Source organism: Monodon monoceros, unplaced genomic scaffold, assembly GCF_005190385.1.
Source record: "Monodon monoceros isolate NGI ecotype Baffin Bay Population unplaced genomic scaffold, NGI_Narwhal_1 Super_Scaffold_21, whole genome shotgun sequence".
NCBI classification, from domain to species: domain Eukaryota; kingdom Metazoa; phylum Chordata; class Mammalia; order Artiodactyla; family Monodontidae; genus Monodon; species Monodon monoceros.
In genome coordinates, this window is record NW_021703778.1 from 77,154,113 (window position 1) to 77,171,169 (window position 17,057).

Genomic DNA, 17,057 nt, shown 5'->3' on the forward strand with positions numbered 1-17,057 from the left:
AACGAGGAGTAGCTTCCGCTAGCTGCAACTAAAGAAAGCCTGCATGCGGCAACGAAGACTCAATGCAGCCAAAAATAAATAATAAAAAAAATAAATTTATAAAAAATTAAAAAAATAAAAGGACTTGGATAGACTTTTTTAGTTTTATTTTAATTTTTTATTTGGATAGACATTTAAAAATTATTTATTTATTTATTTGGCTGCATCAGGTCCTTGTTGTCGCAGGCAGGATCTTTAGTTTTAGCATATGGGATGCTGACCAGGGCTGAACCCCAACTCTCTGCACTGGGAGCACAGAGTCTTAGCCACTGGACCACCAGAGAAGTCCCTTGAATAGACATTTCTCCAAAGAAGATATACAAATGGCCAATAGCTCATAAAAAGATGCTCATCACTAATCATTAGGGAAAGACAAATCAAAACTACAGCAAGATACCACTTCACACCCATTAGGATGGCTATTATTAAAAAACAAACAAACAAAACAAAACTCAGTATTGGTGAGGATGTGGAGAAATTGGAACCCATATGCATTGCTGGTGGGAATATAAAATGGTGTAGCCACTATGGAAAACAGTATGGTGGTTCCTCAAAAAATTAAGTATAAAATTACCATGTGATCAAAAATTTCCACTTCTGGGTATATACCCCAAGTAATTCAAAGCAGAGACTCAAAAAGATATTTGTACACACAGGTTCATAGCAACATTATTCACAATAGCCGAAAGGTGAAAGCATTCAAGTGTCCATAGAGAGATAAATGGATAAACACAATGTGGTGCATGCATACTACATACTATGGAATATTATTCAACCTTAAAAAGGAAGAAAATTCTGAGACATCTTACAATGTGGATTGAGGACATTTTGCTAAATAAGCCAGTCACAAAAGACAAATACTGTATGATTCCACTTATATGAGGTAGTTTGTTATACTGTGATTTCTAGTAAGAAATATGCGTCTGGCTTTATTCCTGTTTCTGGCACAGAGCTCCTAAAACCCTTGGGGTTTCCTATATGAGTAGAGTGATAAAGATGTCTTTTGCTATTTGTAGCAAGCTCCCTTTCAGCCACACCTGAATTTAAGTTAGTGAGGTAATTTTTAGAAAGCCCCTAAGGATGGGCTGGTTGCAAGGGGAACCAATGTGAGATTGGAGGGTTTTAATTTTTTTTTGGCAGCACGTGGGATCTTAGTCCCTGACCAGGAATCAAACCCACGCCCCCTGCATTTGAAGGGGAGTCAACCACTGGACCGCCAGGGAAGTCCCAGAGGGTTTTAACTTTTAGTCTAATGCCCTCCCCTCACCTCCAGGGAGGGGAGAGGGGCTGGAGGTTGACTTAATCATAATCCTCAATTATGCCTATGTAATGAAGCCTCCATTAAAAATCTTAAAACTACCAACCAGGTTTGGAAAGCACCTGAGCTGCTGAAAATGTGGAGGTGCTGGGAGGGTGGCATATCTAAAGAGGTCATGGAAGCTCAGTGCCCCTGCCCCCATAACTTGCCCTATGCTTCTCTTCTATTTGGCTGTTCCTGAGTTATATCCTTTTATTTGTTTATTTATTTAAAAAATTCTATTTATTTATTGATTGATTTTTGGCTGCATTTGGTCTTCGTTGCTGTGTGCAGGCTTTCTCTAGTTGCGGCGGGAGCTACTCATCCTTGTGGTGCATGGGCTTTTTATTGCTGCGGCTTCTCTTGTTGCGGAGCACGGGATCTAGGCGCGCAGCCTTCAGTAATTGCAGCATGCCGGCTCAGTAGTTGTGGCTCATGGGCTCTAGAGCGCAGGCTCAGTATTTGAGGCACATGGGCTTAGTTGCTCCGCAGCATGTGGAATCTTCCCAGACCAGGGATCGAACCCGTGTGCCCTGCATTGGCAGGCGGATTCTTAACCACTGTGCCTCTAGGGAAGTCCCACATCCTTTTATAATAAACTGGCAATCTAATAAGTAGGCCGTTTTCCTGAGTTCTGTGAATGGCTCTAGCAAATTAGCCAGGAAGGGGGGTCATGGGAACCTCTGATTTATAGCCAGCCCATCCAAAAGCATGCATAATAACCTAGATTTTTAATTGGCACCTGAAATTGTGATGGGGCAGAGTAAAGGGACAAAGTAGGTAATTAAATAGTTAACTCCACTAGGGATTGTAAGTAAAGAAAAAAGCTTGGGAGACCCCTGTAAGTTAATGATCATTCAGAAAAGCAGGTTTGCTTAACCACAAAACCAAGTAGGCTTGCTTAGCAACAAACCATGCAACAGAAGCATGAGACATGCCCCCAAACAATAAAACAGTGGTGGCATGAGACCCACATCCTGCCAAGTGAGCTCAGTAAGTGAATGACCCCTAAGACATGCTCTCTGCACACGTAAAAAACAATAATTTATGGAAAGGTGACATTTCAAAGTGAAAGACCCTCATAGTACTGAGACTTGAAATAATTTTTCCATAGTGCCATGACAGTCCTAGCCTGACCATGTAGGGACAAGAAAACTCCCCTGCCCAACCTGGAGGAGGAGCTGATGATGGAAGTTTGATGTCTACTCAAGAATGAGAAAGAGGGCTTCCCTGGTGGCGCAGTGGTTGTGAGTCCGCCTGCCGATGCAGGGGACACGGGTTCGTGCCCCGGTCTGGGAAGATCCCACATGCCCTGGAGCAGCTGGGCCCGTGAGCCATGGCCACTGAGCCTGCGCGTCCGGAGCCTGTGCCCCACAACGGGAGAGGCCACAACAGTGAGAGGCCCGCGTACCGCAAAAAGAAAAAAAAAAAAAAAAAAGAATGAGGAAGAAAATGTTCTTTTCCCCCTCCCCACTTTTCCTTTGATTATAAAACTGTAGCTCACTATGTTCTCAGGGCATGGCACCCACCCACCTGCTTGTAAGCTTCACAGGCATCCTATTCTAATAAATCACGTCTTATCCATCACTTTGTCTCTCGCTGAATTCTTTCTGTGCTGAGACATAAAGGACCGGAGCTCTTCAGAGCCCCCCGAAACGACACTTAGCGGTTTCAGTTGGGGGAGGGGAGATGCAGTCCTGTGGGACTGAACCCTTAACCTGTGGGATCTGACATTATCTCTAGATAGATAGTGTCAGAACTGAATTGAATTGTAGACAACCAGTTGTGTTGCAGAACTGCTTGATGTGTGAAAACCGCCACACACATTTGGTGACCGGAAGTGTCAGAAGTGAAGTAAGTATTCTGTGAGTAGCGTTGTAGTAGAGTAGAGAAGAGACACAGAAGAGTTTTTCTTTACATACCTAGAGTAGTAATGTTCATAGTAGATGTTCACCCTTCAAGTAGGAGGGTGATTGCCAGGGGCTGCGGGGAGGGGAAATGGAGAGATATTGTTTAATGGGTACAGAGTTTCAGTTGGGGATGATGAAAAAGTTCTGGAGATGGATGGTGGTGACGGTTACACAACACTGTGAATGTCCTTAATGCCACTGAACTGTACACTTAAACGGTTAAAATGGTAACATTTTATGTATGTGTTATCTCAATAAAAAAAGAAATGGAAAATGCTTGAAGTGTATTTTTCTTTGATTATAATTAAAAAAATCAATGTTACCTTGAAGCTGCTTTCTTATTCGATATATGCTTATTCATTTTCCTATTTTCATGAAAATGGCCTGGCTAGTTTGTCAGGAAGTTCTCTGGAGACATTTTAATATTAAAAGCTTATTGAAATTAACATGACATTGTAAATCAACTATATTTGAATTAAAAAAAAGCTTATAGTTATCTCCTGTGGAATGTATCCTTCATTTCGAGCAGGTATTAGTAGGTGTTTGTTAATGGGGAAATATTGATATGTTAACCTATGTTGACTGAAATAAAAATGCACAACGTGAGAGCTGAGTTTGTTTTATTTGGGGATTTAGGACTGTAGCCAAGCAGACAGCCTCTCAGATACCTCCAAGGAATTGCTCCTAAAAGGTAGTGGCAGGGGTGGGCAGCACATATGTGATTTTGGAGAAGGGGTACATGCAATTAAGCACACATCTTGGTAGAAGGCTACTGCTAGTCACAAGGAACAAATACCTTAGTTAATGCTTTTAGTGTTTTTCTAAATGAGGGAAGGTGCAAGAAATTAGTTTCATAAAATGTTCTCCTGAAAATATCTAACTATCTGAAGGCCTGTTCTGCCAGTTTTCCCAGAGCACAGAGTGCCTCATGCCTCATCGCCACTCTGAACTCCTTTTAGGGTGTGTTGAAGGTCAGCGACCACAGTGACTGATGACTCAATCCTTGTAGAGCCAGATGGTGAGCGACATTCTTCAGCTGACATCCACCTGCTATGACTTCAGTGCTTTTATTCTGTAATTTCACTGGTGTAGAATATATCTTCGATTCACTTTTAAGTCCAAAGGCATCAAGGTGATTTGTCTTGCCTTCTCTCTTAGACCTGAATGTGCGATTCTAGAAGACTAACATCCTTAAAGCTTTTCCCTGGGCAGTTTCCTTTTAAAATAAACTTAAGTTGAAAGAAAAGAAAGATAACGTAAAGAAAATGATTGAGAAAATAATAGTTGTGAGAGTTAGCCAAATGCAAAGTAGGGGGGTTCAGCCAACATAAGATTGTCCTCATTTCTGACAGCACTTGCAAATTCACAGGGCTCCACCCTCAAACCACCCTCAGCTTTGATAACTCACTAGAAAGACTCACTGAAAGTTGTTATTCTCAGTTATGGGAAAGGGAAAAGATCTGATTAAAGTCACCCAAGGGAAGAAGCCCAGACTGAAAAGCTTCCATCGTCCTCTCCCTGTGGGTCAGGACAGCATTCCTCTGCCAGCATCCGTGGATGACTATATGCATGGAGTGCTGCCACCCAGAGAAGATCACTGGGCCAGAGTCTTTATTGGGGCTCCATTACACAGAAATGGTTAAGTGTCCACCTGGGGGCAGTTTTCAGCCCCCTCAAGAAGCCCAGCTGCTGCCCCAAAGTTCCCACCCTCCACCACATTGTGAGTTTGGCTCAGAGCCCTACCCTTAGTCACACTGTCGTTATCTGACTGCTCCAAGGACCTCAGGCAAACAAAGACACTCCTAACAGACATGACATTCCAAAGGTTTAGGGATTACCTCCCAGAAGAAAGGGCGATGACCTTTTGGGGCAATGTTAAATTCTTTACTATACTATAATACCAGTGGGAAGTGGCTATGGCAAATGGTGTGATAATGGTTCAGAATGACCAGACCTTGGGAAACACAGCATGAGGCCTGGCTGGGCTGGCCGAGCCCAGAGCTGAACCCAGAGATGTAAGTAGCCAGCTTACTGTAGCCTCTGTCCTCTCAGGATAGGGACCGTGCCTCCTCTGTACTCATTTCTCCCTTGCTTTGAGAGCACCATGCCTATCACCAGGGCTGGAGCTAAGGAGAGGCAAATGGAGTGAAACAGGAGGCAAGGGGGCAGGGCACAACCTTTGAAAGAATGATATAGCCCGAGGACATGACATAATCTGATTAGAACCAAATGGGTCCAAGATGGCAGACAAGTCGACCTGCACTAGATCTTGAGCCTCAGTATATGCTCACTGTAACACATCAGCAAGCTAAATGGCACCCCACAGGCGCTGTGACAGTTCCAAGACCCACCATAAGGATCAAAAAGTGGAGGTGGCCCAATTCCTGGAAATCCCCGCCCCTTCCTGAGATAGTTGGAATACTCCTCCCACTCATTAGCCTATGAAATTACCCACCCCTATGAAAGTGGCAGGGGAGTGGGGGGTGGTGGTGGTGGGATGAATTGGGAGATTGGGATTGACATGTATACACTAATATGTATAAAATGGATAACTAATAAGAACCTGCTGTATAAAAAAATAAATAAAATTAAATAAAAAAAAAAAAAGAAATTACCCACCCCTATAAAAACTGACAACCCATACCTTGGTGTCTTTTCTCACCTTCTGAGATGGCCCACACTCTGACTGTGGAGTGTGTTTCTCTCTAAATAAATCCACTTCTCACCTATCACTTTGTCTCTCACTGAATTCTTTCTGCCATGAGACATCAAGAGCCTGAGCTTCATTAAGTCCTGAAACCAGGTGTGTGATCTCAGTTGGAAGACCATGGGTTTTGGCTGGGTTCGAGTCCCGGCACATGGGTTCAAGTCCCAATCTGAAGTGTACAGTTTTAGGACCTAGGGTGCAAAATTTAAGGAGGTGCTCATTCTTGGGGTCTGACAAGTGCCCTAGGTACCTCCCTTGCCTCACCTTGATCCCAGCCTAGCTGGTCACAACAAAGAGGCTGAATTTGAAGCAGTTATTAATTACCTACTGTATGCAGGGCCTCATCCTGGGGGCCATGGTGGTGATATAGCTAGTTTTCCATTGTGCCTGAGCCACTCTCTTGGGTAGTCATACCCGCCACAGGCAACTTGAGAGTAATATTAAAATGTCATGCAGGTTAATTGCTGCTGCTGAAGGATGAGACAAATGCATCCCAGCCAAGTTGCCACAGTTACCCCAGCCAAGGCATCCTAGACGAGCTGACAGCCAGCCAGCCTACCCCCAGACTTAAGGGCAAGCACAGTCAAGGTCAGCAGTCATTAATCCAGCACACATTCAATCACAAACTCTACGTGAGCCCAGCAAAGATCTGAAGTGCCCAGCTGACCTGCAAATTCATGAGCTAAATAAATGCTTATTGTTTTAGCTCTTGAGTTTTGGGTTGGGTTTGTTACACGCCATTACTTATTTATTTATTTATTTTATTTTTTTGCGGTACGCGGGCCTCTCACTGTTGTGGCCTCTCCCGTTGCGGAGCACAGGCTCCGGACGCGCAGGCTCAGTGGCCATGGCTCACGGGCCCAGCCGCTCCCCGGCACGTGGGATCCTCCCGGACCGGGGCACGAACCCGCATCCCCTGCACGAACCCGCGTCCCCTGCATTGGCAGGCAGATTCTTAACCATTGCGCCACCAGGGAAGCCCCTATTGGTACTGTTTTATGTTTTATTTAACTGTTAACTTTTTGAGTCCTTAACTATCTTGCTACAATAATTTTTAGTAGTTGAGCTTCATCATAAGGCTATCTAGTAATTTAATCAGTCCCTTGTGGATACATTTTCAATTTTTCTGTTATATTCTATTATAAACACAGTGATGAAGAGCCTTGTAGTTAATTTTTTGCAAATATCCTTAATTAATTTAAGCTGAATTCTTGAAAGTGGCAGTTCTAGGTCAAAGGGTATATAATGTATGTTTCTAAGGTTCTTGATACATGTTGTAAAACTGCTCTCCTGAAAGGTACCAATTTGCCCTGCTGCCCACTGTGTTTACATTGTTTTAATCCATTAGGCTTTTCTGTTGTTGTAAAATGTTTAGCTCCCTGTACTTCTTCTGGGGCCTGGGGAGAGATAGCAGCTGGGGAGCTCAGCTTTGGGGTTTTACCACATGCAAGGAGCTTCTCTAAGGGCTTTGTAGGAATTATGCCATTTACTTCTCTCTATAATTTTTAATTGATTAATTAATTAATTTTTGGCAGTGTTGGGTCTTTTGTTGCTGTGTGCAGGCTTTCTCTAGTTGCAGCAAGCGGGGGCTACTCTTCGTTGCAGTGCACGGGCTTCTCATTGCGGTGGCTTCTCTTGCTGCAGAGCACAGCCTCTAGGCGCGCAGGCTTCAGTAGTTGTGGCATGTGGGCTCAGTAGTTGTGTCAGATGGGCTTGGCTGCTCCGCGGCATGTGGGATCTTCCTGGACCAGGTACTGAACGGATTTTTAACCACTGTGCCACCAGGGAAGTCCCTCTCTATAATTTTTAATGTCAGTACTCTTATTACCCACCCCCCTTTTTTTCACTTTTTAAAAACTGTGGTAAATATATATATATATATATAAAACATAAAATTTGTCATTTTAGCCATTTTTAAGTGTACAATTCAGTGGTATTAATTATATTCACAATGTTGTGCAATCACCACCATTTCCAAATTTTTTTCATTGCCCCAAATAGAAACTCTGGACCCATTAAACAATAATTTTGCATTCTTTCCTCCCACCCTCTATTACCATATATCTGTGACAAGGAAAATGGAGGCACAGAGAGGCTAAGTAAAATAATCAATGTTACACAGCAAGTAGGCACAGAAGCCCCAATCCAGACCTGGCAGTCCGGCTTTAGCCTCCTTCTGAATCGCTTGTGTTGCAGTTTTATTTTTTATTCTTTTTGGTTGCCCTGTGCGGCATGTGGGATCTTAGTCCCCCAACCAGGGATTGAACCTGTGCCCCGTGCATTGGTAGCATAGAGTCTTAACCACTGGACCACCAGGGAAGTCCCTCATTTTTTTTTTTAATTAAAAAAAAATTTTTTTTGGCCACGCCACGCGGCATGTGGGATCTTAGTTCCCTGACCAGGGATCAAACCCGCGCCCCCTGCATTGGAAGCGCACAGTCTTAACCACTGGACCGTCAGGGATGTCCCCAATTTTATTATTTTTTTTAAAGCCCAAAGTTTCTGGTTACACGTTCTGATAAGTCATTTCTTTCTCATTTTCCCCCAAAGGAGAAAAGTTATAGCTTTTCTGAAGAATCTTGAATTTTACTCCTAAGTTCCTAAACCCAGTTTCCTTCAAGCGAACTTTGAAGTTGTATCTGCTTGGGTGATAAGGGCAGGATTCAACTACACCAAAGGGACCCGTTTACCTGTCTTGCCCTGTGGGGCCTGGTGAGAGCTGGAGGGCCGCAGGGGGTTCCTGCTTTCTACAGCCACCAAACTCTCCCCCATGAGATCCCTAATCCTGGGAGCCCTCCTCAAATGGGCAAAGATTATGCCTAGCCACCAGAGCTGATGAATGGGATTCTCTCTCCTTCCTCTCCTAAAGGAATGGCACTGAAAAAAAACATGGCCTTTGGAGTTGCATGAGCCTGGACTTGAACCACAGTCTTGGACAAGTTCTTGTCCCAAATCTGTGTGCCAAACTGAAAAGGTGTGAATAACACCACCTACCTGTCAGGGTTGTTGGGAAAAGCAAATGGGCAGCCTAGCACAAGCAGGGCCTCAATGAATGTTAGCCAAGGCTTAGCAGCTCAGTGCCTGCTCCTTGTTCAAACCTTTACACAGCACCCTGTTGGGGACCAACAACATTGGCTAGTGCTGCTGCTTCTCTGACGGCTTAGAAACTGATTCAGGGACTCTCTCTAAATCCTGATGTATCCCTTGGGCTGGCTGTGCCAATGTTCACACGACTCTTAAAGGAGCATTCCAGCTCTACTACTTCTTGGCTATACAATCTGGGGCAGTTTGACCCATCTCTGCCTCTGTTCCCTCATCTGAAAAGTAGAGAATTGGGTTCCCCACGTCATTGGATTGTTGGATTAAATGGATTAAGATATGTAATGCATTTAGTGCCTGACATACAGTAGAAGCATTTGCTATTACTGTCATTCCCCAGTGTCACCTTCCCTTGTTTCTTCACCAAATGTTGCCTTACACCTGCGGAAATGGAGAAGGCACACATAAAAGCAATCCATTGGTCTTGGCATTCTATTATTCTCCTTGTACAAGTCTTGGATAAATGAGGTAGTCTCCCTACTCTCCCTTCCAGTGAGGGGGGTGGATTAGAGCAGATCTTCTTGCTTCACATTCCTCCACTGTCATCAGGCTAGGCTCCCTGACTCCCAACCCATCCTTTGCTTCTTTCAGTAAAACCCATTCCAATTGGGGAATTAGAATTAATCTCTGTCTAAATTAAAGGCTGGGCAGGGAGCCATGGCGGGCTGTGATGGGCAGAGGCTGTGCAGGTGCTGCTCCGGGAAGGCAGCCCTGGGGCCTCCTGAGGGCTCCATTCATAAGAAGTTTCCAGGAACCTCCTGGGCCACTTCTAACCGCTAGATGGCCAAGCTACAGGGTGATTATTTCCTTAGGCAAGCCAACACTTCAGCCCTCTAATATGGTATTTCCCGGGGCTGGAATATCAACAGGAAGTCCTGTGGGGAAGAGCTCTGCCAAAACACTCATTCCGAGAAAGGGATTGGTAAACTGACAAATTTGCCCAGCCCTGTACAACATTCTGCAACCTCCACACGCAGGCTCTGCTGCAGTCTTCACCCACAGGCAGATCGCTGCTGTCTCTAGTCTTCTCTGGATTCCTGAGCCAGGGAGACTTATAGATGTGACCCTAGGTGAGAAACCCAGACAGAAATTTGCACTTAAAGAGCAGTTAAGCTATTTGTTGGCATTAGGAGAGCATTCTTTTAAACAAGAGAAAGGACTCTGAACACTAAAATCTCATTCACTTTATGAAAACTTGAGACCAAACTCTCCAACATCTGTACACAGCTTAATCACGAACAAGCGCAAGAATTCGGGTTAAGTACAAATTAAACTAAACTGTCCTGCTACAAAGAAATGAAAGGAAAGCTGGGGGCGGGGTAGCCCCCCCCCGCCAAAAATCATTGCTTTCACACTACAATGTTTCGGGTACAAGAATGTAACAATTCCCCAGGGCAGCGCAAAACCGCTTCCCATTGTCTCTTAAGGCAGTCATTTAATTACCAATTGTCCAAAGGCTAAGAAAATTTTGTGGAAAAAGGGCGTACCCTTTGGCTCTGTGAGGGCCTGTAGCTGAGGAGCCAAGTTCTTGGCTGACACACTCTTGGTGAGGGCGCCTTCACAGAATCTCAAGCATCAGGTCTCAGCTTCCCCATCAATAAAATGCAGTCCTGGCGACCGCTAGGCTTCCAGATCGAAGTCATCACGCTCCTCATTGTACTCCAGCACGTGCCGCTTGATCTTGGACGAGTCAACCCAGGTGACGAAGTCCTCCATGCTGCGCGTGACAAGGAAGGCGGGGTCGGTGACCACGTCGGGGCCCACGCGCACGTGACCCTGCTCCACGAATGCCACGGCGGCCTGGAGGTGCTGCGCCATGCGCAGCTTAAGGAGCACGGTGGGCAGGCGGCGGCGGCAGAAGGACGAGGCCGTGACGAAATCGCAGAGCTCCAGAGACCCGCGCGTGGGGATTAGGCCGAGAGCATACAGTTTGTCCAGCAGCGCGGCCGAGGAGCGCACGCGAAACGGGTCGCGCTCCGGCAGGTCCCGCAGGCGCCGCGCCAGCTCGCGCACAGCACGGCTCAGCTGGTTGTAGCGCGTGTAGTCCTCGCGCCGTTGCAGCCGATAACGCCGCAACACGCGCAGCTCGTGCAAGTTGTGATCGGTGACCTCCCAGTTCAGGAAGTCCACCTGCTTCAGCAGCTTCTGCTCGTGGAACTTAAGCTTCCGCACCATGACGGCGGCTTGGATGCTGCAGGACCCGTGGCTCAGCGCGCTTTCTAGCGCCCGCGCGACTTCCGCCTCAGCACTGCTAGACCGGGCCTGGGGACCCTGGGCCAATAAAAGAAAGGCTCAGTGCTACGCCCTCTGTTTCCACTGGTCAGGGTGGGGCCACGCCCCGCGTCCGTATCTCGCGATTCTTCTCTTCTTCGCGTTCTCTGAGGGAGGCGGGGAAAGAGCGCTGGTAGACACCTGGGACGAGAGGGGGCGGCCCCAAAGACGAGTCTGCGCGGTTTTAAGTCGTCTAGAATTAATCACCTAGTGCCGTAATTATTTCCTCTCATTTAGATTTCTGCCATTCAGTGCCTCTCTGAAACTGGCTTAAGAGGCCAGTTCCGGGAAAGGGGGGTGACTGTCGCGCTAGTTTGGTTGAATTTACTGTGCTGACCGTGGCGGGCGGGGGGGGTCCTCCCACCTCGCGGCGGGCTTCCCCGAGCCGGCCGGGGCTGATCGGGTATGCCCACCGCCCACTAGCGCCAGGTCCATTAGCAGGCGGGCGGAACGGTTTCTCCCTGCCAAGTGGGGCTAGGCGCCACCGAACCTATGAAATACCGATTCCCAGGCTGCTTCCTACACCCACAGAATCGGGATCTACACCGGAGTCACCTGGAAATCTGTATTGTTAACAAGAATGCCAGGTGATTCATAAAACCCAGTAAGTTTGAAAAGCTTGGATAGTACAAGTGCTGACCCTTTAATCCGGGCTCAAACGAATTAGCTTGACAGGGTGCATTTCTGGTGCCGAGTATTTAGTTAACTTAACACTTTTTCTGCTAGTTATATCTGTTTTAGCTTAGTGTAGCGCTACAGGACTAACTTCTTTATTTGCCCAAGACTTTGACGCCACCTAGCTTCTTCGCCTATCATTTTGTTTTATTTTTGTATGCTTCTCATTGTTTTTTTAAAATATATTTGATATATGGAATATACTATATGTAAGATACAAAGTATAATGAATACTTGTGGACCCAAGAGCCAGTTTAAGAAAGCATCACCAGGACCACTTCATCTACATATTCCAGCCACTCCCCCAGTGAGAGGTAAAGGTATCTACTCTCCTGAATTTAGTGTTTATTTTTACCATTTGTTTAAAAAGAAAAAATTTTTTAATTTAAAAAAATTTAAAAAGGAAAATAGTTTTATCATTGTAAATGCATCCCTAAATACTGAGAACCTTCTTACTCAAAGTGTAGTCCATGGATCAGCAGAGAGCTGTTGGAAATGCAGAATTTCAGGCCCCATTTCTGGCCTACAGAATCAGAATCTGCCTTTAACCAGACCCCCAGGTAATTTGCATGCACACTGACATTTGAGAAGTGTTGCTTAGAAGACATCACATCGTGTGGAGTTTTTTATCTGTAGCTGCAGTTTTTTTTTTTAACTGTTGCATTATATTCCATTGTTTGGTTCTATCTAATTTATTAATCCATCTCCTGTTGGATTTTTTTGGAGGGAATATTTTTAGCAGTGCTACTATTAAAATTCTTGTAGGTTTCCTGTTGCACATATGTAGTAGCTTCTGTTGAATAGTATACATCTTGAAGTTGAATTGCTCAGTTGTAAAGTATGCATGTAAAGTATGCATGAACATGTGAAGTGCATGTTGAGCTTTACTAGATATTGCCAAATTGTTTTCCAAGGGGGCTGTACCAGTTTATATTCCTTTGACAGTGCATGGGAGTTCCCTTTGCTCCTCATTCTTGACAACACTTGGTTGTTAGATTTTTAAAATATTTGCCAATCTGATGAGTGTGTGATGGTATTTAACTGTGATTTTAATTTGCATTTCCTGATGAATAAAGGTTTCATATGTGTTTCCTCCTCTATAGAATGCCTCTTTGTGTCTTTTGTGTATTTTTCTATTGGATTATGGGGTAAGTAGAATAATGGCCCCCCAAAGATGTTCACCCAGAACCTGTGAATGTTACCTTACATGAAAAAAGGGATTTTGCAGATGTGATTAAATTAAGGATCTTGAGACCATGACATTGTCCTGGATTAACTGGGTGAGTCTCATGTAATCACAAGTGTCCTTATAAGTGAAAAAGGGAGGCAGAAGAGTCAGGGAGATGTGGTGATACATACAGAAGTCTGAGGTGTGATTGCTGGCTTTGAAGATGAATGGGGGCCATGAGCAAAGGAGTGTGGGCAACCTCTAGAAGCTGGAAAAGGCAAGGAAATGGAATTTTACTTAGAGCCTCCAGAAGGAACACAGCCCTTGCTGACACCTTGATTTGAGCCGAGTGAGATCCAGTTTGGATTCCTGGTCTCCAATACTGTAAGATAATAAATTTGTGTTGTTTTAAGCCACTAAGTTTGTGGTAATTTGTTACAGCTGCAATAGGAAACTAATACAGACTGTTTGCTTTTTTCTAATTGATTTGAAGGTGTACTTTGTATGTTCTGGATATTAGTCCTTAATCAGTTATCTATGGTGCAAATACCTTTTCCCAGTTTGCACTTTATCCCCACCCTTCATACTCCCCCAGCCTCACTCCCTTCTATCTTCAGCCCTTGCTCAATGTGTCTGCAGGAGGACTCTTGGTTAACTTCCTTCTCCCCAGACAATAAACATAATAAATAAGTAAACTATATATGTTAGCAGGTGATAAGTGTCATGAAACAAAACTGAGCAGGATATAGGAGAGCTTGGGATGAGGACGGGCTGTAATTTTAAGCAGGGCATGTCAGGGTAGGTCTTACTGAGAAGGTGATATTTCATAGGGGGTTAGCCATGTGGATATCTAGGGGAAGAACATTTCAGGAAGAGGAAACAGTGAGTGCAAATGCCTTAAGACAGGAGTGTGCCTGGCATATCAGAAGAAGAATAACGAAGTCATCTTGGTTGGAGCAGAGTGCTCTAGGGGGTGAGGAAAGGGGGCTCAGATAACAGAGGCTCCATAGGCTCTTTTAAGGACTTTGGTTTTTAGGTTAAGTGAGATGAGGACACTGAAGGGTCTTGAGCCGAGAATTGACATCTAACATGTTTGAAAAGGATCGCTCTGACTGCTGTGTTGAGAATAGACATATTCTTAGGAGGCAGGGCTGGAAACATAGAGGCCATTAGGAAGCTGTTGTGGTGGTGCACGCAAGAGAGGTGGTAGCTGGGACCAGGAAAGCAGTTGTGAGATGCCAATGAGAGAGGAGTCCCAGAATAAGGAGAGGGTCAAAGGATGGCTCCAGTTTTGGACCTAAGCAAGTGGAAGAAAGTACTCATCACCTGAGATGGGGAAGGCTGCCAAATAGGTCAGATTTGGGGGGCAAGATTAGAAATTCAATTTTGGACATGTTCGGTTGGAGATGTCTATTAGACATTCAAAGGGAGATGTCAAGGAGAAAGATATGTGAGTCTGGTATTTTATTTTTTGCCAAACCTTGCGGCATGCAGGATCTTAGTTCCCCGACTGAACCCGTGCCCCCTGCAATGGAAGTGCAGAGTCCTAACCACTGGGCCACCAGGGAATTCCCTGAGTCTGGTATTTTAGAGAAAGGCCTGGGCTGGTGATTTAAAATTTGGGGTATTATTGGTAGAAAGATGGTGTTGGATGCCATAAGCCTGGGTGAGATCGTCAAAGAAGTGAATATAGAGAGAAAAAGACAAGAGGACCACTTAACTAATAGCCCACTCTAGTGTTAAGAATTATTGGAGAGGGGCTGCCCTGGTGGCGCAGTGGTTAAGAATCCTCCTGCCAATGCAGGGGACAGGGGTTCGAGCCCTGGTCTGCGAAGACCCCAAAAGCATCCAATAAATAAATCTTAAAAAAAGAAAAGAATTATTGGAGAGAAGCGGATGAACCAGTGTAGTAGAAGGGAAACCGGGAGAGTATGGTCTCCCCAGTGCAAGTGAAGACAGTGTATCCAGGGGGAAGTAGTGAGCAACCTGGTCAAATGCTACTGAGAGGCTAAGAGGAGGGCTGAGAATAGCCAATAGGTCACTGATGACTTTGATAAGCATAGTTTCAGTGGAGTGTGAGGGTGAAAGAATGGCTAGAGGGGTTTAAGAAGAGAAAGGGAGGAAAGATGTTGCAGGCAGCTAGTAGAGATGGCTATTTTGAGGAATTTGCTGCAAAGGTGAGCACATAAATGGGGAAATAGCTGGTGGGGAAAGTGGAGTTGAGAATCTATGTTCTAAAGATGTGGGTTGACTTTTCCCTCAATACCTACATCTTGTTGGTTGTCATTCCAGTCTGTTCTACCCCCATAGAATCTCAAATTTACTTCTCCCCAGCCCATTACCCCTGCCCTACCTCAGGCCCTCATCATCTCTTGTCTGCATCACTATAGTAATAGTCCAGTGTGTTCACCACGCTGCCACCAGCGGAGTTAGCCTGGAAACCACTGGCCACAGCTCTCCCTTGCTGATTCCTTTCCTAAAGGAGGAAAGTTAGCTATCTGGATGGGGGATGGATGCTGTTTCCTGTGTCCAAATCAGGGTCCCATCAGGAAAGAGAGAACACACTCCAATTAGAGTAATGTGAGGAGAATTTAATAAAGGGACTTTTTCCAAAGGCATGGGCAGGGTGTAGGGAACCACAAAAGTTAGTGCAGTTGCCTGAGATTAGTAACTGCGGGCCCTGTTACCCAGAGATTTGAAGAGGGTTGGAAATAGAAGATATAGGTTCTGGAAATCTCTGTGAAGCTGCAGAATGAGTTTCCCCCAAGAACCTGGAAATAAGGTGGCCACTGTGAGATAGAAACCACCCTCCCTCCACCCCTGAACAGATATGAGAGTAAATCCAAGGTGTAAATGTGCATAAATATGTGACTGAAGTATTTGGGAACCAACTAAAGACCACCAGGGTGGTGGCTGGGGGCCCCTCAGTGGGGTGGGGCTACACTAGGCCCCTAGCTGGGTGAGCAGAGATCCCATCAATTGTACTAAGTGAGCTAATAAAGGTAAAATGTTTACAGGAGTCTAGCACTCAGCAAGCACTAAGGAAGTAGCTGCTACTCTTAAACCCAGCTTGGAGAGAGGCTCTGCGAACAGAAGATCAAAGAAAAGGGGTGCCCCCAAAGCAGCTGGGGAAACATATTCAGGCTCTGGTCCTGAAGATACTAGGCTGAACTGAGTCCTTAGAATCAAGACTGCCCCTATGGCGGGGGACAAGATCTCAAGGCTTCTTGGCTGAGAGACTTATACCATCCTTTCTTCCCCTCTTGGGGTTTCCAGGTTCCCTGCGCTAAACTTCTGGTAACTGGGCTTCCTAAGAAGCAGCCCAAACTGCCTTGATCTATTGATACAAATATTTGGGTCTGCCTGACAGTTGAATTTCTCTGTGTAAGTTAATACCTGGGCTTCTGGGGTTTGGACATAAGCCTGTATCCCGGCCAAATGCCAGCTCTGCCTAGGGAATTGGATCTACTCACTGCACCAGTGAAATTGGTTTTTGGAGCCAGAGGCATGCAAATTACACCCCTCAAAACAGCCTAAGGTGCCCACCTTTATAGCGCTACCTTGTGCCAGTTAATCTGCAACAAGTGGGAGGAATGAGAATGAGGGGGAAGGAAGTTCTAGTTAGAGCGGTAGACAAGGCTCCAGGGCTTAGCCAGGAAGGGGAGTAGGGCCCAAAGCCTTTGCTTCACCTTAGGTACCTCCTCCTCCAGAAAGCCTTCCTTGATCCTTGCTCAACCCAGGCTGGAATAGGTGCCCTCCCATTCACATTTCATGGCACTGGTCTCACCGGGCAGGGAACATCTCTTTACTTGTCCTGACACATCTGAGCTTCTGGTAGGTAAGGACAATGCCTTATTCGTCTTTGTAAACCAAGGGGACTGGTACAGAATA

The 17,057-nt window shown here is 45.4% G+C and overlaps 1 protein-coding gene across 1 annotated transcript; it reads right to left on the reverse strand.

Annotated features, from left to right (window-relative positions):
- Positions 1 to 10,158: 10,158 nt before the first annotated feature.
- Positions 10,159 to 11,288, reverse strand: IMP3 (IMP U3 small nucleolar ribonucleoprotein 3). The gene has a single exon (XM_029236312.1). It carries the CDS (start codon positions 11,225 to 11,227, stop codon positions 10,673 to 10,675), a length of 555 nt encoding a protein of 184 aa, XP_029092145.1. The 5' UTR covers positions 11,228 to 11,288; the 3' UTR covers positions 10,159 to 10,672.
- Between the last annotated feature and the right edge of the window lie 5,769 nt (positions 11,289 to 17,057).